This window comes from Pezoporus occidentalis, unplaced genomic scaffold (genome assembly GCF_034315485.1).
Source record: "Pezoporus occidentalis ecotype Australia unplaced genomic scaffold, CSIRO_AGI_Poc_V1 ctg19, whole genome shotgun sequence".
Classification (NCBI taxonomy): Eukaryota; Metazoa; Chordata; class Aves; order Psittaciformes; family Psittacidae; genus Pezoporus; species Pezoporus occidentalis.
Genome location: NW_026913748.1, coordinates 11,393,686 through 11,418,089, shown reverse-complemented (window position 1 = coordinate 11,418,089; position 24,404 = coordinate 11,393,686). Strand labels below are relative to the sequence as shown.

The 24,404-nt window shown below is 38.9% G+C and overlaps 1 protein-coding gene across 3 annotated transcripts in view; it reads right to left on the bottom strand.

Annotated features, from left to right (window-relative positions):
* PDE3A (phosphodiesterase 3A) overlaps positions 1 to 24,404 on the bottom strand; it is a 250,957-nt gene that overhangs the window by 16,968 nt on the left and 209,585 nt on the right. For all 3 annotated transcript variants that reach the window (XM_062616778.1, XM_062616779.1, XM_062616780.1), the window contains 8 exons: positions 23,756 to 24,016; positions 20,771 to 20,925; positions 17,930 to 18,045; positions 13,975 to 14,194; positions 10,202 to 10,287; positions 9,571 to 9,740; positions 8,161 to 8,298; positions 2,196 to 2,307 (listed from right to left, as the gene is read on the bottom strand). In XM_062616778.1, coding sequence (XP_062472762.1) covers positions 2,196 to 2,307; positions 8,161 to 8,298; positions 9,571 to 9,740; positions 10,202 to 10,287; positions 13,975 to 14,194; positions 17,930 to 18,045; positions 20,771 to 20,925; positions 23,756 to 24,016 — 1,258 coding nt within the window. The remainder of the gene's footprint in view (positions 1 to 2,195; positions 2,308 to 8,160; positions 8,299 to 9,570; positions 9,741 to 10,201; positions 10,288 to 13,974; positions 14,195 to 17,929; positions 18,046 to 20,770; positions 20,926 to 23,755; positions 24,017 to 24,404) is intronic.

Genomic DNA, 24,404 nt, shown 5'->3' with positions numbered 1-24,404 from the left:
TAACACTTACCTGACTCTACCTGAGCAAATATAAGTGCTTTGCTAGCAGCTGTACTGCAAAAAAATCAAATTCAGGATAGGTGTACACTGCACAGTTAAATCAGGTTCTTTCTGAGGTTTTCTCAGGCCAGAGATAAGAGTTATGGCCCTGGATCTTGTAATTTGACTTACTACAACCTCTCTTTGCAGAAGTGAGAGATAAAAGTCACCCCAGGGCTCATAGCACCAAATCCTACAAGGCCAGATAAACTATTCCACAACCAACACGAACCGGCTGAAAAAGAATCACATGCTAGTTCAGCACAAAGCATGATCTAAATGCACATTAGCAAAAAGCAACCATGATGCTGAAAGAGGGCTAATGCTTTGCTGCACCAGGACTGAAGCTTGCACTTGAGGTTAAATCAACAAAGGACAAGCAGTTCAGCTTGTGATTTAGGCTAATTTTGGGCAGAGCACAGGTATCTTCTGCAATGACTAGGTAAACACAAAGAAATCTGCTATTCAAAATGATAGCCTATGGCCACATTGCTGCTACGGCAGCTCTGGAAAGATGTATTTCAGAGAACAAAGCACAAAAATTTGGGATTCTACTGCTGTGTCACTCCCATCTATAAAACTCACAATGGTGGAAAAAACCTCTGTACTCTGGGGGAGTAGAAGAGACTGGCAGCAAGAAGTGTTAGCAACCTGATTTTACACCTGCTGCATCCTAAAGATAGGCAGTGTATAGCAGATAGGGGTTTCTCGGCACCAACACTGAACTTCACCCTAAGGCCGCTCCATCTATTAGGTTATTTTTGAAAAGAAGAAAGCAAAATAAGGAAGGACCCTCCTCTCCCCCGCCTTCCTTGAAGTACTAAGAACATCTCTCCTGAGACACTAATCTCCCTCATGCAAAACCTAGATGATGGCCCTGCACAGGGGTCTAATACTTTTCTCAGGAGTAAAAGCTGGATTGGCCTCTTGTGAAACTTGTACTGATTTAATCCAACTGGGATGGTCATCATAAATTTTGTGTGAATAACCCATTTTTCAGTTCAGCAACCAGAAGAAAGAAATGGTTAAGTTCAAACAAGTTGCTTTGTTTTTTTCCCCTTCACAGAAATGAAAAACTGGAAGGCAAACTAATTTTTTATGAGACAAAATATACTGATTTACTAAACCAAAACATGCTTAAGAAAAACCAGTGTAATGAAGGGCTACATTCATAAAAAATCCTGAGACTCTATGAAGATTTAAATGTTTTAAATAAAGAGGAATGGCTCCAGTAGGACAGACCAACTGTGGAACATCCACCTATAACTTCTTTAGGCTACAATCTGCTGCTTCAAATCCCCAGTCCGGTTCAAACACAAGGAAAGATTTGAAATTTGGTCTCTCACTTTCCCGAAGAGAGTCTAAAAGTCCTGACTGGAAGGCAATTTGAGGCAGCTTTCCTTCAATCCCTTCCACCGTAGATGTTGCAACTGGTATTTAATATTTTAAGAGAGAGACTATATGACTTATTAAACCAGTATTTCAGACATTTTTCTGGGAGGTGGGAGGAAACAGACTGTCCTATATTCCTCAGCACTGGGGTTATCTACCAGCTAAAGGGGGTAATAACTCCCTCTCTCCTCATGGAAAAAAAAGACTTTTGCAGTTTGCTTGGTAAATTTGGTTTGAATTAGTAAATACTTTGGGGATGACTGAAAGCAGGTTTTTCAGTGAATGAATGATTCACATGGAAAAATATCAGCCAAGCTGTAGTTTCAGTGTAGTTGCACTCAACTACTTGGCATATTTTTTCTGCTTTACAAAACTCATCTCCTTTGGCTGCATAGAACTGCAACTGTGTAAAAATCCATGGGGTGGAAATGTTTCAGTAAACTCCAACTGGGGCACTGGGGTACACTCGCAGAATCAGCAAACAGTTCTTTGCACTTGTGGTAGCTTTATTCTGTTTTAGGCTTGCAGAGAATTTTGCCATGAATTGCTATGAAACAGCATGAAACATTAAACGCAATGAGAAAAAGAAGAGAGACTGTGGTTCAGCACCAGCCACAAACTAGAGAGCCATTCGTCTGGTGTGATGTACCAGAAGAAAAAAAGTAGCTATTATAATGAGAGAAGAAAGACTTCAACAGCAAAGAGTGTTGAAAATACCTCAAGCTTTAAGGACACATTATTATCTGCTGGATATTTTTACTTACAAGGTATCTCTCGGTATCCACATTCCAAGGCATGAAAGTAGTTCATAAATTCCCTTACTGGTATTTTAAAGGTTTCAAACAGCCCCATATCTTCAAAAAGTCTGTATGATACCTGAAAAACCAAAACAAACATGCTGCTAAGTAGGCCAGAACAAATCTAATAAAAATCATTCTATTGAATTACCCCATGAAAACCTGCTTTCTGATCTGTGTATAGCTGCAGCTATTTGCACTTCCATAGGGATGTGGCTACATAGCCAAACAGACAAGCTATTAGTACCAAAAAGACCTCATTCTTTTGTTATACTGTTGCAGATGTTCTTATCATCCTTTCAGGTATATGGATCCCCCAAATTTTACACCACCTCAGAAACACATACACATAAAGGATGATGTCCAGAGGTCTTTAGTGTTTTTGTAAAAATTCCAAGGAGACTCCATGAGTCAAATCAATTCCCAGAAAAAGCAGGAACAAGTGAAGGAATGACAAAAGGAGAGAATAATTTGAATCCTATGCATTATCTCCTTTCTCTCTCCCCTATTTTAGAAGTGAAATGACAGAAGTGACTTCTCCAAAAGGATTTCAAAGGCAGCAAGCAGCTTAGGAAGCAGAGCTGCTCCAAGTGCTCCTGCATGGCAAGATGACTGTAGACATCCAGGAGAAGCCATACTGGAAGGGAGACTGTGATGGATGAGTGAGGAGTTGCTCAGGAGGGACGAGTGCTCGGAAATATAGACAGAAACTGCTGCAAGATGGACATTTTTGAAGACAAATTTGAACGTGACATACAGAACAATGGGACATAGTAAATTTACTGCCTGACCTTTTCACTTCATTCACAAATCGGACCCTAAAGCCTTTTGCTTCTTTATTTATTTACTGCTGTTAGCTAAATTCTGTTCTTTTGATGCCATCTGTCTGGTAATGATCTGCCTAGAGCTACGTGAATTGAAGCACATTTGGAATGGTGAGTGCTACAGCAATGAGAAATTTGTAAAAATTGTATTTTGTGTTTTATACCCGAATGTAAATCAAACAACTATCCGCACCCATTTCATTCACAGAATCACAGAATGGTTTGAGTTGAAATCATAGAATCATAGAATAGTTAGGGTTGGAAAGGACCTTAAGATCATCTAGTTCCAACCCCCCTGCCATGAGCAGGGACACCTCCCACGAAACCATCTCACCCAAGGCTTTGTCCAACCTGGCCTTGAACACCATCAGGGGTGGAGCATTCACAACCTCCCTGGACAACCCATTCCAGTGCCTCACCACCCTAACAGGAAAGAATTTCCTCCTTATATCCAACCTAAACTTTCCCTGTTTAAGTTTTAATCCGTTATCCCTTGTCCTATCACTACAGTCCCTAATGAAGAGTCCCTCCCCAGCATCCCTATAGGCCCCCTTCAGATACTGGAAGGCTGCTATGAGGTCTCCACGCAGCCTTCTCTTCTTCAGGCTGAACAGCCCCAAATTCCTCAGCCTGTCTTCATATGGGAGGTGGAAGGTACTTTAAAGCTCATCTGTTTCCACCACCCCTGCCATGGGCAGGGACACCTTCCACAAGATCAGGTTGCTGAAAGCCCCATCCAACCTGACCTTGGTTTCTTTCTGTATGTTGTGTATAAATTTCTTTCTGAATATTGTGTATGTAAGTTGGGACCTTACTGACATAAACTTCAAATGTCCTGCCACTGTGGATTTTTACAGTAAGAATAATAAAAGAGGATATGAATTTGCAGCAGTAATAATCTTCCTCTGCCTAGTTATTGCTTACCAGGGAAAATCCGCATGTGACAAACTCTGCTAAAGCACTGCAACAGGCAGTGATGATGCAGAGACACGTTGAGTGTCATATCCAACACTGTCCACGATGCCTGATGACACATGTTTGAAAGCTGGGGTTCTGCTGATGGCCCCAGCTCTTCTGTTTCTACCATAAGTGTGCAAGTGCCATCGGCAATGCCGATGGTAATTCTTCTTTGTGGCCATGGCTGTTGCTTATAAAGTGAAAAACTCTTTATAGCAAAGGAGCTAAGGAACTACTGAATTACAGCACTCTGGAAATGTGAAGTAGGGTGAAAAAAAAAAAAAGGTAGGGCCTGTAGAAGGCAAAACTTTACTCACTGAATATCCCACAGGATCCTCCTGTACTGAGGCAGAGTGAAGGGCCTGACCTTATGGATAATTTGGATTAGAAACTGTACACAGAACTCTGCTTATTTATCTGGAATCATATTATTTTACATTCTACTCTTAGACTTCTGAATGGTAAGCTTCCTATTTCCAGCAAAAGTATCTCTGTAAAAAGAACAAGCATAAAGAAATACTGTTCTGCAGAACCAAACCTTACTGGTCTATGCTACCAATACCAGACAGGTATCTTACACAAAAAATGTTATAAAAGCATGTTTTTCCTCCCCTTGTATTTTGGGGTGTGGGAAATTCAACAGCAGTTGAAAACAAGCAAAGCTGACTGTGATGGATATAAATGATAGCTCTTGCCCATGACTTGGAGTAAAATGACATTATACCCTATGATCATTAGAAACAATAAACAGCCAAATAGGTCATTTTGACATTTTTGTGATTTTTTTCTTTCTTTCTTTCTTAGCAAATGGGGAAGAGTAAGGGATAACGGCAGGCCAGAAAGAGGGAAAAAGCGCACTGATGTCTACCAGAAAAGCAACTAACTAAATTCTTTCATTAAAAAGAAAAAAATGAAAAGACAAATTGTGCAGTTTTGTTTATTCATTGCTCTGGATTAAGCAGTTTTAAATGCTCCTGTCTTTTAAAATCCTTCTTTCCCAAGCCACATGCTGTTTCATTTAGCTCCCTGGGATTTATAATCCCATGGGCTAAGCATGGCACCCTTGCAGCCACAGTGTGGTCCTTGCTGCCAGGGGCAAGCCCAGGGAATCTCCAAGGGCTTGGCAGTAGGTGCTCCACACTGCCTCTTCCTTCCAGCCTCCACATTCAGCTTGTCTCTGCAATGATTGCTAACGCTTGAGTGAGGCATGTGTAACTCAGATACTTTTGGTGGCAATGCCTGAAGAAGGACAAGCATTTCTCCTGAATGGACAGGTGCAAAGTTTAGATTAACGGTTCCCTACTTGTTTGTAGGCAACCCTTTTGCACTTCTTCTCTGTTCTCTTGCACTTACTTTCTTCAAACATACATTTCTTCTAAGTTGCTGGTACCCTGTCTCCAGCTCTGACAAGCACAGCTCCTCAGGAGGGCCTCTGTAATGATCCCCGGAACATCCCATTCCCCAAGGACTAATTTCCTTCACTCCTTCATTTAATGGCCGCAGTTTCTCTCTACAGAAGCCATGCATGATTATGAGGTGAACAAACAATCCTCTTGTCACTATCCAGGGACAACTCACAACACACACAGGAATGATGCCACCCTGCCTCGATGCTGCTCATGTACTGAGAACACAGGAGCACCACCACCATTCATCGTCTCTATGGGCCCAGTAATAAAAGCTAGAGAGACACTTTGACTTCAGCATATTCTTTTTTATTTTATTTGCTTTCCAAGGCAAATGAGTTTCTCTTCCACAGGTTTTAGTTTCATAGGAGCTTTAAGAAGAGTGTTAAGTGCGACTGAAGACATTCTCTAACTTTATGACTTGCTGTGAAGCATCAACTCTGTTGAAAGCTCTGCTGCTCCATTCTGAAATGAGACTGGTATGTAAATTGCTCTCTAACCCCCATCGTGTAGTTGTTAGTGCCACACTTAGAGTGCTTGCCACTGTACTTTGCACAGATGCTTTTATGGCCACTGACTGGTTTGAGGTCTTTTTATATGTCTAAACCAATTTAACATTCTGGAAAGAAGAAAGAGACATCTCAGGCAGCTTTAAAGATGCCAAGCCAGCACTTGCTTTCTAAACTGAATGCTTCCCCAGAGGCACGTGTCAGCTCTGCTTTGTTCCATCTCATAAATTTAAGCTAGCAAGGCAAACATAGTTAATTCAGCTTGTTAATTTATTTATTTTTAATGGACGAGTCCATTTAATAGCAAAATATGGAGAATAAATCATTACAGCTTTTGTTTTCCTCTGTTTATAATATCACAGGATTTAAAAATTATACAAGAAAAAGACAATATTTCTGATTGGGGAAAAAAAAAAGATTTATTTATTTTAGTTCTCTTATTTCTGAAAATAATTCTGTTGGGAGCATCTGAGTAGGTAGGGAAAGAACTAAAGGATCTATCTTTATTTCATGAACAAAGTTGAACTTGCCACATTCTGCTCTTAGGGAGTGGGAGTTATTACAAGCAGCTGCTACAGAAAAATGTTGAATTTTGATCACAAATATCAGAAATACTATTTATTAAAGCTTCCCTATTTTATTTCACAGGTCTTATTTTGCAGCACTGCAAAATGGGTAACATGCTCAGAAGCTGTGCAAAGAGCAGATGTTGGGAATCAGAGTGTGGACCTTCAGTGCAAATTTAGTGCACAAGGGAATTGTACTGAGAGGTACAGAACTATGCAGCTTGGCAAAACGTTTGAAACATATAGAGGTACCCATGTAAAACCAGAACAAGATTTTGCTCGTCCAAACTGTTAGATATGCCATTAAATAAAGAGTTCTCTTTTTCCTTATGTTTCATTTTTCATTCTATGCTGCTAGAAAAAAAATATGAAAAAAATACGCTCTAGAAAAGCATTTTAATCACTATCTAATGCTTGTTATCTAATGCAAGTGCCTCAGTAATTATCACTGAATTTATATCAATATCCCCATCCAGCCATAGTTTGCCTATTTCTCTAAAATCAACCTAGAGAGCTTGCAGACTGGTTAAACACAGAAGTTACTTGCCAAGCTAAAGAACAATAAAAGGAAGACCACAGGATATATTCGAATTCATGCTTTGGTTTTCCTGGTTGACCACTGGATAATTGAATCTAGCTGAATAATAGTTAAACACCAAGGGACCAAGATTTGATACAGCATTCTCTGGAGCTCATTGCACTGAGATGTGCGTGACACACCAACCTCTGTGTTTGTGGGGAGTGTTAATTATCCCACATTATACCTATTATATAATCTCTTCTTTCCAGGACTCATCACTACATAATGCCTTGTAAAGTGATCCTAGATCAGTCAGATTCTCTTGTTGCTTTGTTTTGTGGTTTGTTTTTTTCCCCTTCCATCCCTACATAACAATAATTACTTTGCTGTTTTTCTGTAAGAAAAAGAGGCTGTTTTGTCAGTGTGCAAGGAAAAGGGGCATAACACAGTAGAAAATTCATCCAAGAAAGTGGTTCTAGAAGTGACACTGTGCTGGGTAGATATGGGCTGTGTCAGTACCTGCATTCAACTTACAGGAGGGAATGAAAAAATAACAGTTGAAAGAAAGTCTAGAAAGATCTCACATCCTGATTCACAGTAAATTAGTCTTCCCTATGTATAATGACATGAATTTATTATTAAAGTGCTGACCTTTTAAAGGTGAGGGAATATAGAAAGGACTATTTTCATTCCCACTTCCTGAAACCCTTCTTTCTTGCACAGCCTGAAATCTCCAGTATAAAAAAGGTACAAAATTTTTGTATTTCCTCCAGCAACTGAATGTATTTACAGTTTAGCCCTCCCATGCTGAAACCCATGAGAAATCCTTTCACAAAAAATTCAATAGAGGGTGGCAGCACCTCCTGCAGATAGAAAAGAATATTCGGAAAGGTTTACGTAAACTCATTGGCAGAGAAAACCAGGAAAAATATGTGTGTCTATTTTAATTTCACATTTTAAAATTTTAAAGTATATAAATTTAAAACTAAAGGGTGTAATGAGATGAAGTTCATAATGGCAGCTTTGAATTAGGTGGCATAAATCACAATTCATGGGTTGATGACCTTGTAAGGACAATGGGTCTTAACACTACTTTGTCTAAATCTGTCAATTATCTAGCCAGTTTCTGCAGATAGGACACCCTTCTCACCTGACTGAGAATCCGACCACACTTCTTTCCGATTTTTTCCACCAAATCAAAAATTGGGAAGTTCCAACTATTTAGCTGCTCCATCAGGGGATCCAAGTTGTCCATAACCAGAGGCTCCGGAGCAAGTACAGGCTTGTCCTGTTCAAAAATCAGAATAAAGAGGAAATTCAGTTCTGTGAAACATCTCATGCAAAAACTTCCACTCTTAAAAACTAAGGTCACATTAGCATCTTCTATAAGTTGTTGGTGCTTTGCTCAGCTCAGTGAAGATGTCCCCATTTCTACTACCCCTGCAGTTAGCCACTCTTCTTTATAGTTTGTTTCACTTGAATGAATAAGAATGTCTGTGTATGAAACATCAGCCTCTGAACTTATCCATGAGACACATTCATTTGTTCATTCATGGGAATCATTCATTCATTTCCAAAGGAAATGTTTTCTTCATTGTAAAATATGCTGCAGTACAGAGGAAAAAGTGCTCAGTTTCTACGTCTGTATTCATTACAATCTAACACACATAATGGAGCTCAGTCCAAGTGAAAACTTGTACTTCTTAAACTGAAACCTACCTGTTTTTCAAGGTCTGGAAATAAAAGATGGGTTGTGCCCTTCCTTTCACATTTCTCCCTCTACACTTTGTTGAATTTCATTATTACTAAGAAACTGTAGATGAGTAAATACCAAAATATCTCAAGAAAAATGCCTTCTTTCAACACGTCCAACTCCAACAGATTACAATAATTTTTTTCAAGAGCTCAAGCCAACTTGAAGTTATTAATGCAGTTGCAAAATAGGCTGTTGAAAATTTAACTAAACAAAGCTTTCCCTCTCCATCTTGATCAAGATTACAGCTGAATACAGCAGTCATGAGAAGATCAGCCCTTGTTCAGCATACCGCAATGTTCCTATGTTCAAGACATCCACCACCAACAACATTATGCCAGCGCCCTCAGAAAAGTGTTAATTTATGTTAAAATAAGGATCATTGTATATATTAAGATTACAAGGCCACTGAGAAGGCTGAACAGGAAGACTATATATCATGCTGGTAGTCTGAGCAGATAATTTCTCTTCCTTGCAATCCATTCCCTTTAAAGCCAGGCTAACACAGAAGCCAAATATTTCAGAAATGACTTATAATGAATCCATAAACTTGTACTTATTCATTGAAATAGATGGTTAGTGTTTCACAAGTGGCCAGTGCTTAGCAGCTGTCACACATTTCAATGGTTCCTTTCCATTCTTGAAAGACAATCCTACTGCAAGGTAGAAACCTGCTGCAATTGCTGCTTAAAACTGTGGTTACAGTCTTTAGACAATTCTAAGGGTTTTTTGGGGGGCGGTTTGGGTGTTTTGTTTATTTCTCCCCTCTCCTTCATCTATTGTGTGAGTGCAACTTAAACAAGCTACCTCAGGTGGTATCAAGGGATGCAGAATGATGGTCTCAGGCGTGTACGTCCTACAGACGGATGCCTTACATGTCTGCTCTTTGGAGCAATCTGTCTCATCTTCATTTTGTACGATATCACTGCTGTCACTGTTGTTGGTCTCATAATCAGAAGTGGCTTGCGCAGGATCATCTACAAAACAAATCACAAGGCTTGTTGTGTTAACAGCAAGGACTGCATCAAAGTCATTCTGTGACCTTCTGAATAATGGCAACAGGATCTCTGACTCATAATACATATGTGCTGCTTGGCTGGGTACAAAGACAGACAATCTGTCCAAAGGCATTAAAGCGTATACCCTGCAGAGTGCAAAAAAATGGGATCAGGGATTGAAGAGTGAGAAAAATTTTAAGGACCATTATTTGAACTGACAAGGTTAGATGAGGAAAACCATATCCCCCTCATATTTTAACTCTATTCTTCATTAGGATTTTGCATGTTGCATATACAAAATAGAAAGAAGCCTCAAAGACAATTTGCATGGACTCAGCTATGTACGATCTTCTTTTATGACAGACAGGCATATCTGCCCTTTCAGTGAATGACTACTGAATTTTAAGGGATGAGAAGTTTTTGATGGACAAAAAAATTACCTGTTCTGTTCAGGGTGTGTGTGGTACCACCATTTCTATCTAGTGTCCCATCACTGGCCTCTATTTGAGTATAGGGTCTGCCACAGCTGAAATAAATCAAGAAACATGCACAATATAAAGAACCATGCACATGAGAGAGTCTTATGTAAAATTATGTCCTGCTGACAAGTGTGAGATTATGTCGTACAGTATAAGCTATATTACAGAGTGCATTCTCCAGACAAAATTACAAGAGTGAGCTGCAGTTTATTGGAAGCTAGGAATGTAAAAACCAACAATATAAAGATGTTGGGTTAACTGGCCACCACCATTAAATCTACGTTGCCTATGGTAAACCTATGCCATATGTTTGGGTTTCTTTTAAATGCATTTTTTATTCTCTAAGTGTATCAGTTAAAAAAAAGATAAATTCCCTGGTTATGTACTACAGCTGTCCTATAAACATGAATTAAAACAACGAAAATTTGCCAGAGTGCCATGAAATTTTATATAATGCAACTTGAACACAGTCATCATGTGGCTTTACTCTCCTTTTCTTCCTCAAAACTTGAATATGTTCCTCTTAAGAAAGAAGGCATTTTGCCACTGCTTCAGTGACAACACACCAAGTACATCACTACTAAAGGGGTTTTTGGACAGAGCATAAGGTGCATGATCTGACATTTAGACATTTAGCAATGAAATTAGAAAACAGAGTTTGCTTCATTATTCCCAGAACAGAAAGATATCGTGGGATCACAATATCATGGCCTTTCCAAATGACTGGCTCTTCCCTTCTATTAAAACGCTTTATTCCTTGTGTGTGATTCCCTTTAAACCCTGAATGTGAACTCAATACCAGCTGGAACATTTAAAATTACAAGGTCCCAGTAAATTGAGTCTAGGTCCTGAAGGATATGTATCATGACATCTCATGAAAACATGAGAGAACTTCATGAATCTGAAGCATCACTTAGCAGTATTATATCAAATCTGTCCATGAAGAAATGACACCTTAACATTGCTTTCTCTGGCTTTCCAGGTGGCTTTTGACTGGGCCATCCAAAACGTATTCTGGAGCTTGGTATGCCCTGAAAATGTAATGAATTCCTGAAAAAAAATTAAATAAAAATACAAATCTGTATACAATGATAACTGCAGTACACAGCCAAGCAAATAAATCTTGCATCACTCAGTTTTATGAACAAGATGAAAAAAAAAACCTATTAATTTCTTTCTCCCACATTTCTTGTGGTTTCTATAAGGTCAAGGCAAACAAGTCAAAAAGTAAGAGAAAAAGAACCTTTGATTGGTTGTAATGTTACAAGGATTTTGTGCCATTATGAGTGTACCTCTTTATTTCCAGAACATATGCAAACTCACTGATTTATTATGCATGGTCCACATAAAATACTATATTAAGAAAAAAAATTACTGAGTTACCTAGTAGAGCACTTGAAATCTGCTCTATGTCAGAGGTAAATGTGCCCATGCAACTTTAACTTAATCCCCTTCATGCACAAGCATTATAATATACTTTTTAAACACAGGATGGTTTAACTTTTTTCCCCACAGGATTCCTGCATCATCCACTAAGCAGAATTAAAAATTATTATTTAGAAGTTATTTTAACAGCATTGCCTGGTATATGTTCTTGTTTAATGCAGAACTCTGCTGTCCTACCACATTTCACTTCTCAAGTGAAAAAAAGTACAGTAAAACTGCTGCCTGGATGCCACTGCCTGGGTGGATCTGATATAAGGCACTGAACCCATCAAAAGTTCACTTCCTCCTTTGTTATTGTTGGGGGAGAGATTGGGTTGTTGGTGGTAGAGGTTTGCTCACTTGGTATTATTTCCTAGCAAGGCATCTTTTTTGGCAGTAAATGTAGGGGATTGCATACCATGAAGACTAGCAATCTATGATGTGAAAGTTCAAACATCGGAAGACCTATTTCCAGTTTCTGTTAATTTAACTCTCTTAGCTTGTCTTAGCCATTTAATTTCTGTGGGGGGTGTTTGTTCTTTTTTTTGGGGGGGGGGAGTATTGTTGTTTTGGGTTTTTTTCCTTTTTTTTTCTTAAATTGTGCTTACATTACTAAGGAGAGCATTATTTATGTGCTGGTGGCTCAGCTTTAATCTGTGGATATGACATCTCTATTTGATCTTCCAATGGACAATAAAGGAACATGATAATTAGTGGATGCCAATCCTAATAGCAGTCATTACACCACAATATTTTAAATAATATGTATGTTTCAAATAATCAAGAACAAAGTCTAAGCAGTGTAACTACATGTAATGCCTACACAGCTTAAGCACTTGAAACAAGGAAATTAAGAACCTAAATATGCCACACAACCCACAATCATGCAAAAGAGCAGCCACATAAAAGCTTAAGAGCATTTTACCAATGATTACACAGAAATCAAAGGCTACACATATAAATAAATATATTTCATTACTATCTACAACTTTACATTGCTGCTTTTTTTGACATTTTTTATACAACTATTAACTGTTCTTTTCAATAGAAGGCTTCCACAGATAACTGTTACTAGTTAAACCAATAATATTTTGTTGAAGGAGTAATAAAGGAACAGTTTAATATGACAGTAGCATGTTTATAGTATTTTTCTTATATGTAATAGCTTTCATTTCAAATGAATCAGTGCATGTCCCCAGTTTTGCAATGCCTTTGGAAAACTTTTAAAAGCACTTGGTTTCTATTTATTCGAAAGTGCTTAGTTTCTATTTAGTCACCTAAATATGTCTTAAAAGCCTGTCAGGATTGAATTCTAGTGGGAATGACTCCCTCGAACAAACTTGCAGTCTCAATTCCGACTTTCTGACACCCACTATCTAGCCCAGCATACTGAGACACATCCAAAGTCATGTGGCAAAAGCCAGAAACGAAAAACTGTTTCTGAAGATAGACAAACTTGGTAACATTTAACCCAGCCTCAGATAATGTCCACTGGCTAGCCAATAATCACAAACCACTCGCAAAGTAACATCTAATGAGTAAGGTAACCTCAAAACTGCACTGGAACAGGATTCTGAATACCAGTGTATCCCACTATTCTGAACAGGGGACATACTGCAAAGTCCAGTAATTTAATCCAGCAACTGAGTCCTTTTGAGAAGATAAGCAGACCAACTTTCTTTCCAAAATGCTGATTTTGCAGAGCAGGTCTGTGTCATCTGATAATGGGCTGCTCTAAAGTGTGAAATTATAACTGTAGAAAGAACTTGGATGTAGTTGATTTAAAAAAAATAAATAAATAAATCCCAGTGCTACATAATCTAACTAGGGAGAACAGGAACCAGTCTTCCTGAGAGAGCACTCAAAATTCAGTAGTCTTCAGGCACTGTTGGCACATCTTTATCAGAAGGCTGCAGGCCAGCAGCTTTTAGACCCTACCAGTCAGATTTTTCTATCAAACATCAGGTGCCTGCTCTGAAAGATTCTGCTTGTGACCTGAAAGTGACTGTTCATGTTAAGGGCATGCTGTGAGAAATCCAGCTTTGGGATCTGTAAGCTACTGATAAATTTATTAATCAGACTGTGCATCAGACACGAGTAAAAGCAAAGGTAGCTAACCATCTTGCACTTTAAAAGCACCTTGTAGCATCAATCTACATGATTACTCACGTACTAAGAAACGCTTAAATATACTGAAATAGCAATACACGATTCTGTAGCAAATCACAAAAACTTGCATGTGAGCCAAAGGAACTTGTTCATGAGAGCAACATGAAATTACTCTAATGCATGTGAAATTACTATCTTACCTGCTGCAGATGACAGAGTGACTGGTAATAGGGTCTGACAGGCTAGGGGCACTCTGAGTAGAAGTCAAGACTTTGTGTGGCTTTAAGCCTTGCTTGGTGTCAATATCACTGTAGTCTGGAAATGACACAGAAGATGTTTTTCCAGTAGGACTTGTGGCAGGCGTCCCCTGAATTGGTGAATGGCATGGGGAGGATAGAGGTGAAATATTTGGCGGGATACCTGGCAAGACAAAAGAAAAGTCTTATCAATCAACAGAAGTGGCAGATGGTTGTATGAGTTCACTGTGCAGAAATACACCTTTTGAGATGCATGGGTACCAGCATAGCTTCCAAATAGAAAAATAAGAGAAAACCCTCCTTCACTCTGAGCCAAGCCCACTGCTGTCATAGAGACATGAAGCTCCATTAATATCAGCCTCTTCTACCTGCTGAAGGTTTGGCTCAAAATATGAAGCATATTTTCCCTGTTGAGCAGGATGCACTAACTGGCAGGCATGAAATGAAAGACATACATTAGTGGCATGACTATTGGTATCAACATGCTCTAGTGACAGAAACCGCCAAATAGGCAGCTTCCAGACCCATCTGCAGTTTCTCTGTGCTTCAATGTCTCCATCTGAAAAGGAGAGACAAGAAAGGCTTACACATGTTCCCAACAAATCTGAATTTCTACATGTTTGAAGACTAGCAAAAAACAAAAAAGCAAATGTTACTAGTCATACATAATATGAATATAAAATATGCACTTCTGGTGCCATTTCTGCATTCCTCACAGATTTCAGCCTTGACCTCATGCATCTTGAGTTTATTTTTCACTATCTGTGGCTCACTATGGAATACTTGTGACCATTACCTGTACCACATGGTATTGTACTCCCAAGCTAGTGTATCAGAAACTGCAATATCCACGTGTGAACACTAGCAAGATGTAGTTCTCTCTGTCCTATTTTACCTAAGCATCACTGCCAAGATGAAATGCATCAGGTAGTCCAGTGTTTGAGATGAAGTGCTGTCTTCTTTTTGAGTCTATTTACATTTTCTAATCTCAGACAAAAAGGTCCCATTCACAATAAAGCACAGATAAGAAAACATAATCTATCTTAAAAGGAAATGCATGTAAATTGACTTACCTCCTATACAAAAGTTTGTAGGAACTCAGCCCCAGTTCATTTAGCATATTCATCTTCAAAGCCAAATGATATAATGAACTTAGATACTTTAACTGGTTTTATGTTTGAATTGTGCCCACTATTTAAATACATTCCAGGCACAAAAATTATCTTAGAATAAGGCAATATGTTGATCTAAATTTTTTAAATACTAACCTTGCAGGATATATAAGTACAGCTCCAGTGTTTTTTCCTGATAACAACTTACTGTGATATGAGGTTAAGATATGATTTACTGTTGATAAATCAGGAGTTAAAAATGATCCCTGGCAGTTAATACACTGTAATTTTGAGATCTTCTAAGTCTGAGTTTTGAGATCTTCAGCAAACATGTGGTATGTATTACTGTCTTAATTCAGTGACTGCAACTAGGATACTACACTAGTCTTGAGAACAGAAACCTACAGCCTACGGAGCAATTAAAAAGTTATCAGATGGCCATGACATATAGAAATTGCTTTAGAATACACAAAGCCTGTTTCGCATTTACTAATCCTCTGAGATATCTGCTTTCTTTCCAACAAAAATATGCGTTTAAAAACATTTCACAGTCTGTTAGTTGCACAGGGGATTGAGTTGGAGTATTTTCTATTTTTGAACTATATATTACCAGGTAATCTTCATGAACGCTAGAGAATACAATAAATATGGTCATCTTTCAACAATTTAAAGCAAGTCCTGGGAATTTAAAAAGCAATTTTCACAAGAATGTTTCTAATCACAGCTGGCTTTCTGCTGCTAGTCTGGGCTCACATCTCTGGAAATACTTTTGGCTGTGTTGTTTGTTCGTTTGTATGGGTTTTTTTGTTTGTGATGTGTTTTGTTTTGTTTTTTTTTTAAGAGTAATTTGCCAGAGTAGGTAACCTAAAAAAAACGAATTTACTGGAGAAATGCAAACCTAGTTTCAATAAGCCAACATTTAACTATTTATTGGCAGCAGTGAGAGAAAATGTGTCTTGCTACAGCAAAGAATATTGAACAACCAAGAGAAGAATAACAATATAGGCAGAATTTTTTTAAGTACATCCATCTGCTTAGGTCCTTCAGAACTTTTACACATGTGCAGTGTTGAAGAAATAAAAGAGTAACTTCAGTGTGATTTGAAATTACATATAAAAAGCTCGAGCTTACCCCAGAATTTTACCAAAGTACAGCTAGCAGTATTCCAAAATGCTTTCATGCATGCAGACACATTTTATAAATTAACAGATTATAGATTTAGCTATATCAGCTTCTACCAAGAATTATTATATATTGCCAATTGTGCTAATATATAAAAGTCTAATTTGTATTAAGTTTTGAAGCAATCATTTTTGCAAATTGAAGCAATTCTTTAGTTGGAACACAAAACTGTAAGTAAAAATGCATGATTGTAAACAGTCTAAAACATGAAAGTATCAATCCTCTGCATAAAATGCTGAGCCAGAATTTTTACTCCTATCAATTGGTGCCCTTAGGAATTACTTGCGAAGGAATGGAGCTCTCCATCACATGGGAGTTTATGTATTCAGGAAAGACGCATGACTACTAACACTTTTTGGAAGCAGGACAAAGGTAAAATTTACTGACAGAGTTAGTAAGTCTTGTTTTCCAAGTATAAAATATTATAAACACCTCCCCCCCTTCAAATTAATGGGTTAATCTCCAAAAAATCACGTCTTAAAATGGATTTGTTTTGTTCTAATTCCTGGATACCTGGTACTTTGTTTTCATTATTTTCCTGGTTCAATTTTATTCGTTTGCCTATATGCCTATTACCTTTTAAGATTATGCTTTGCTACCTAATCTTCACTGCGGTATAACAAGGCAGCGTCTGTACAAGGAGACTAAATAAACTCTTCAGTTTGAAAAGGAGATGTGATGTGACAGTGCTGGGTACGCAGGATAATTGTGCAGCCATATCCTCAAACCCATCTCTAAATTAGGATTCTCTGACTTTTCCAACGTCAGGCCTCAGGCATCTATCAGTTTCCATCTGATGTCTGGGTGGTCAGTATCTCTGGGTAACATTATCTCAACATTATTCCATGGGCTGATTTAAAAAAGGAAGGCCTTGTGATCATTTTGAACTGCGAGTTAAAGCATGGGTAAACATTACTTTATCCTGCATTTGTACAAGGAAGAGAACCACATTACTCTGGATTAAGGCTGCTTCATGGCTGTCATACTGCACATTTCATAATCAATTAAGAAGCCACCTTCTCAATTTCTTTCCCTCAGTTAAAACTGGAGTAATTTTTTAAAGGCCCAAAAACCTGGGTAACAAACCCCATATTTCTCACCTCTAAAAATCAGTAAGAACTATCTGGACTTTCTCAACAATGAAAATACATCAGAGATAGATCACTGATTTATAACAGCTTTGTCTTGGATATGTTTGCATAAGATGGGTCAGTTGCTGCCTATAGCTCCAAATGGCATTATGTAGGTTGTGCTTCAGGGAATCTCAGGCAAAATACACAGAAAGTTAATCTAACAAATGTTATAGAAAACACTCTTCTCAGCCCTGTTGTCATAAAGGGAATTACATGGACATAAATCACAACACTTGTTGCATCATACCATGACTAGCCTCTATGAATCATAAAAGTCAAAACATTTACAATAGCATCACTATAAGATGTATTATTTTAAGCCACTGAGGGTTGTTTTTTTTTTTTAGAAAAAAAGGAAATAACTATATTTTAGAAAAGTCACAGATTGGACAGAGATCAAAAGCAGCTGCATGTACTAGTCATGGAAAAGCAGCTGCAGTGAGCCTGACAGAGCCACGGATGCCCACTCACCTTGCCGGCTCTGCCTTTTGGTATTCAGGTGGTTGGTAGAAGACATGGTGTAGGAGGTGGAGAAGGACCTGCTCTTCGTGATTGTCATCAGAATTGAACTGTTCCAGGAATCACTACTGCAAAACCAGAGCACAAACAAGCATTGTTTGACACACTGAAAAAACTCAATGACAGATCTTAAGAAGCTAGAAGCCACTGCAAGAAGTACACAAAACTGAGATAGTATAAAATCTGATGAGGAAAGCAGCATCTATCTGCTGGCTGAACTGCTTTTTGTGAGGCCCTCAGTATTGTATTCAGCAAAAATATTTACAAGACACTCCAAAGCTGGACTTCCTTCAGTGCTGAGGCCTATTCACTTTATTTATACAAAGATGTCTTTGTCATATTGTTCTGACAGTACAAAGAGGCTTGCAAGTTGACTTGAAATAAGTTAAATTCATACCCTCTTTTAACGCCTCCTTACAAGAGCCAGAAGTGTCAGAAGTTCTCAGAGTAACTGAAAAATCAGCTTCCTTGACGACTCTGCTGCAACCACCAAGGCAGATACTCAGTAACCCTTTGGGCACTGGATTTGCTCCTCAGGAGGCTGGAAGAGGCTCAGAAGAGCCCTGCATTGCTGCTGCTAGTGGTGTGCCTGTTCTCTGGGTGAAGCACTTTACACTCTAGCCAACTGAAACACCAGCTCCATCTCAAGAAAAAATTCTGTTGACAGTCCCTGAAGACACTGGTCACCAATCCAAGAGAAACTCACTGAAGGAAAATAGGGTGCCTGTGTCTGTGTTTGTGGGGTACAAATGCTGGTCCCCTACAACAGGATGCATATGTGCTTTCAGCCTTCAGGCTGCAACTGTGTATGAGAAGAGGCCAAATACTTCTGCAAAGCAAGAGAATTGTATTTATCATTGTTTTCTTGAATGACATCTATCCTATGTCAGCTGTTTGCATGGATGTAGGATGGCTCTCATGATCATAGAATCATAGAATAGTTAGGGTTGGAAAGGATCTTAAGATATCTATTTCCAACCCACTGTCATGGGCAGTGATACCTGATGAGGCTTATAACTTCTCTGGACAGATCTGCTCTCTGTGAGTGGCCTCTCAGGCTCCACATTTCTCCTCATAGCCTCACATCCAGATGATGTGATGACATGCATGGAAGAAGACAGCCTTTCAAACCAGCCTAGTCCTGGCTAAATTTGAAAAAGAAGTGTTCTGAAACAAAAAGCATGTAACAGTGTCTTAAGTCTATGTACACCTTTTTGTTTTGGATCAGCAAGTACTACCTACAAAAATATTTGCTGGTTGTCTTCATTGGCCCAATCTGTGGTGAAGCAAGACAAAGAAAGAATCCAGCTGTGTTTTATTTTTTTTGTTTTGTGGTTTTGTTTTTTAATGGACAGAAAAAGTATAACACACTGTCCCACTGTAAAGAAAAACCAAACCAACCCTCCCAAACCACATTCTCCAACTTCTTAAGGGAGAATCACTGCATATAGAAGTGACTGAGGAAAGGAATGAGGAAGCTTTATTGTCCTTCCCAAACCATTTGAAACCATAGGAGGGCCATGTCTTACCAGTTTAGTGATGTAGGCCTGGAAGTGTACAGGATTGCTAATCTTAAGAACAGGGGATTTTTGCATATATTCAACTACAGAGATCTCAGAGGCGATGCCCCAGACTGTTGAAAAACATGCAAATTTTGTAACTGTAGAATCTGCTGCATGTAATTCCAGTGTAATTTTCCCTGTCCTACCCTTCAAGCCACGAAATCTTTCTTTCTCTGTTACCTGTGGCAAGCTTGAATTTAGTACGGGTGAACTGGCAGATAATCAAGATATTTTTTTTCCTTCAGTTCAAAATTCTTTTCCTTGAAAGCAAATCTGTTTTGGTCTGCCAAAATGCTTAAAGCTAGACTTATAGGACTGATTTTTCCCCTTTCTGGAATACCCATTGTTTCTCCTACTGTAAAAGAAGAACTGCAAACATTAGGCTGGGAGGCTTGAGACAGAGCTATAATTATACATAATATAATTGGCTACATTAAACGCAGGAAGAATTGATAGCCTGCTTAGTTGGCTCATCACGCAGAGTTATATAACATCCATAGAAAAGGACCAACAACAATATTTAATTGCTCTCCTGCTCCCTCCGATTCCCATCTTAGGATACTTACATACTATGTAAACAGTCTGGGATCAACAGTATAAATCAAAAGCACCCTGAGAACCACAGGCCAGTGACTGAAGAACATTTCCATTTGGTTATAGCTTCTTTGTATTTACTCTCACTGAGATACAAGGGACTCCTCACAAAGGGAGCTTAGCATAATCATGTATTTTTATTGCACCAGATATTCAGGGTACTCTGCTGCCTTGAGCGCCTAGGTGCCCTAGGTGCCCTACACGAGAGCCTCCTCTATAGGAAAGGTTTACATATTCAGGAGAAAGTTCTTTGGGGCTGCAGTCACACAAGATACCCAACAGCAAACACTGGTGATGTTGGGCCTTCTCAGGTCCTATCTATTTTTTTCTCTACTACTGGCACCAAATTTTGAATTGCAGAAAAACATGAGTCTTCTGTTATCACAGCTCTGAATTCTCTTCTTGAATTTGGTGCTTTCGCACTTTGCTAACACGAATAGATTTGTTTATTATTTTGGTTCCTAATAATAATAATAGTTCTGGCATAATCTGACTAAAACTGGGAATGCTACTTCACTGGTAACACATTTTAGAGAAGCATGAACAAGTAGTTCAAATGCACTTTGGAGTCAGCATTTTTAAATGAGGGACATCATCGCACAGAACCAAAGAAATTCACCCAAGGAGAGACACAAACCTGGATGAAGATGGTTCATGAGGTTTGATGCTGGCACTGCGATCCCTTCTCACTGGAGCTGGCTCCAGTGTAGGTAATCCTGTGGCTGATGTTGTTGTGGTCCAAGTTGAGGACACTCGTCTCAGCAGTCCTGGAGGCAAACTTCTCCGTAAGCGCTAGAGAGAAATCAGTTGCTTAGAGTTTATATAGGCGTACAAGAGCTTTAAACATCAGAAGAAAACCATTTCCATTTGATTAATTCTGCCTGACAACTTAAGTACTTTAAGTACCTTAAATCTGTATTGTATTCTCTCAGGTATTATAGGGCCTGCCGTCTATTCAAATCAACACAGCTGGTGCTTTAAATGCTTAGAGGATCTGGACCACCCTCCCTATTTTAAGGTTAAAAAAAGTTATGCATCTACAGCCCCATAGCCACTGACGTTCAACACTTGGAGCTCTCGCTGGAGTCAGCCAATGATAGTTGTGCTCTTTAAAAATGTTGGTCTTACAAGATGTGGCCAAAGGCATTTAAGTCATCAAGGCCACAAAGCTGACTGAGGGATTGAAGCATCCATCATAAAGGGAAAGGCTGAGAGAGCTGGGATGGCTTAGCCTGAAAAAGAGAAGGCACAGGGAACATCTTACCAATGTACATAAATACCTGAAGGTAGGGTGTAAAAAAGATGGAGCCAGGCTCTTTTCAGTGTTGTCCAGTGACAGGACAAGAGGCAATGGGGCACAAATTGCAATATAAGAAATTACATTTAAATGTAAGAAAGCGTTTTTTACTTCAAGGATGACTGAACACTGAAAGAAATTGCCCAGAGAGGCTGTGGAGTCTACATCCACTGAAATACTCAAAACTGGATAACCTCCTGAGAAACCAGCTCTAGGTTGAGCTTAGAGAAACCTGCTCCAGGTTCAACATGCTTGAGCTGAGGGACTGGATGAGATGATATCCAGATGTACTTTCAACCTCAACTATTCTGTGATTTAAACTGTCATGAATGGAACAAGAAACACAAGGTAAGACAGGCTGTAAGAAAAATAAGGAAAGGGAGTTCCAAAGTTTTTTCCTGCTATACCTATCCAATGCAAAGATCACTGATTGAAAGTAAACTTTCTTGTTCTGGGGTATGTCATCTCCTGAAAAGCTTAGAGAAAGCATCACCATTTACAGCAGATTCTTCTTGACCAGCTTGCATTTTTCTTTCACCTGACTCTTCCTTTTCTCCACTAAGAGGACTCACATTGTTTCTCCAAATTTCTGAAGTCAGAGGTAATAAAAGATGATGAACCTTTATGGATCCAGATTTGGTGTTACAGATGCTAAAATTCTGTAAGATACTTCCCCTGTACTTTTCCTGAAGTATTTATATAGGTAAGAGCTAAAATAAGTATGTCTCTGTGATGCAGCATTTTGACTTTGCCACAGGGCTAAGAGATATGAAATGGAAGAGACTTGTAGTTCTAAAGCTCAAACTTACAGAAAAATATGTTAACATATTACCTCCTTACCCAAAGTGTTCAGCATCAGATGGTTAAGGTAAAGACCCCAAATCTGTATTTAGACACTTCAATAAAGGACTGCGATGTTAGTCTTATGAACCCTACATTTAGGTCAGTGAATTCTTCAGTCAAATTAGTTCTCTGTAGCATTAACTCATTTCTTCATCCTTCACTTTGCTCCTCACTAGGTATTATGCAACAGCAAACTGGTATCTGTTCGCTGCGTTTGCTCATGTGATGGCACTGTTCTTCCACTTAACTTTTCCCCTCAGAGCCTAGAGTACAGCAATGATAGACACGTACGCTAAAATAAACTGGGAAATGCTCTTAAAAACATGTGAACATCCTTTTCATACATACAGCTGCTATATAAGCAAGTAGCGTAATTATTATCATCACACTGAAATATATTAAAGGAAGAATCACAAGTGTTGCAATTCAGATGCTGGGAAATGCTAGAATTAATGCTGGCTGTGCCATTTGGACTGCTAAAAGCTTGTGCCTGTGCAATGTACTCTGACTGTATTTAATTTTACAAGGGAAACTGCAGTACAAAATTCCAAAAGTATTTTGGTTTAGTTTCGAAAGTGAAATGTAAGCCTTGCAGGGCAGCTAATTAGCAACAAACCTACAGTTCAAACTACTTCAAAGCTGATGTGTTCCTTCTAGTTGTTCATTTACTAAATGTGGGTGATTATTTCCTGTTGGATTCGGGAGCATTTGTAAAGCCATCTGTCAAGGCAGTAATGGACACATCTTTTTGGTTCAGTCCTCTTTTTCTTCTCAAAACTACTTACAATGATCTTACAATATTTGTCATACTAAGTATTACGGTGATCTCTTCTGTTTGTTTGGCATACAACATTCTAAACTTTATCCAAAGCACCTGGAGGTCCTCAGTACAGACCTTTTCATTGACCTCTACAGGTTTTGCACCTCTAGCTAATGGAAGGAAGAAGAGTCTGAAATTCACAGAGAATTTCAAATTCCAATCTTCAAAGTAGGCAAAAAGGTTTCCCATATTACTACTTAATTCCCCACTGCTCATTGACTAGAACAGTCACCCTACATGGAGCGCCTCAAATCCTTTGAGTGGGAGGGAAATTTCTGCGTGAGAAGTAATAGAGCAGACTTGTGAGACTGGATGCTGAAAGGCTGTGGCTTGCTCTGCTTCCTATCACTTCTCTCTTAAGCTCCAAATAGGAGAGGAGAGGAAATACACATACCACCTATGATGTTAGCTATCCTTTGCCCAATATCATCTTCTGAAGATACCTGAACCAAAGTCAACCTGGCCATGAGCTGAAGGATACACAGGAATTGTCTTACTATGAAACCTAAATTCTACTTAGCTGTCACTTTTATATTAACAGTATGATCAGTGCATAAAATGTTAATCTGAAGCAAAGAAGCAAAAAGCACAGTGACATAGTCCATTGCTGTCCCTTTAGGGACAGACGAGTTACAAGACAACAGACAGGGTCCAGTACCCACCTTGGGAATAGCTAGTTTCTCTCCCTTCTCCGGACATTCCTCTGAGTCGGAGCAGGTGTAGTTCTCACTGAAGGACACCAAAGGGTTTACCCTTGGCTTGTGGATGGCCTGGAAGGTTAACTGCGTATTAAGCAGGTTGCTCACTGTTCTCAGTGAAGTACACACATTGGGGGGCAGCGAAGGATCTGCCAGAAGATCTGTAATGAGCCCATGTGCTTCTCCCATGACAGCAATATCCACTGTAATACTGGTGCCAGAAGACTAAAGAAGACAAAAATAATACATGTAATACAACAGAAGTGAACAACCTGCTGAGCAGTATCAAAAGCTGTGGTGAACTCTATCCACAACTTTTGCTAAAGCAGTTACCCATAAAGTGGAAAAATAACAACATGAAATAATTCTTTAAATAAGGAGAATCATGCTGAATAGATCGATCATCAGGCATAATGATCACCGTCCACAAAGAGTTTGGAATTTCATCATATCTGATTTCACAGCTTTCACCATCTGCAGCTGACTGAACCCATCTGAATGAATTGTTCAGGCTCCCTACAGAGACACAGTCAACGGCCAGGGGCTATTTGTCCAAATAATAGGATGGGAGGAGTCCCTTTTGAGACTCTTTCTACTAACTAGAGGCATCTAA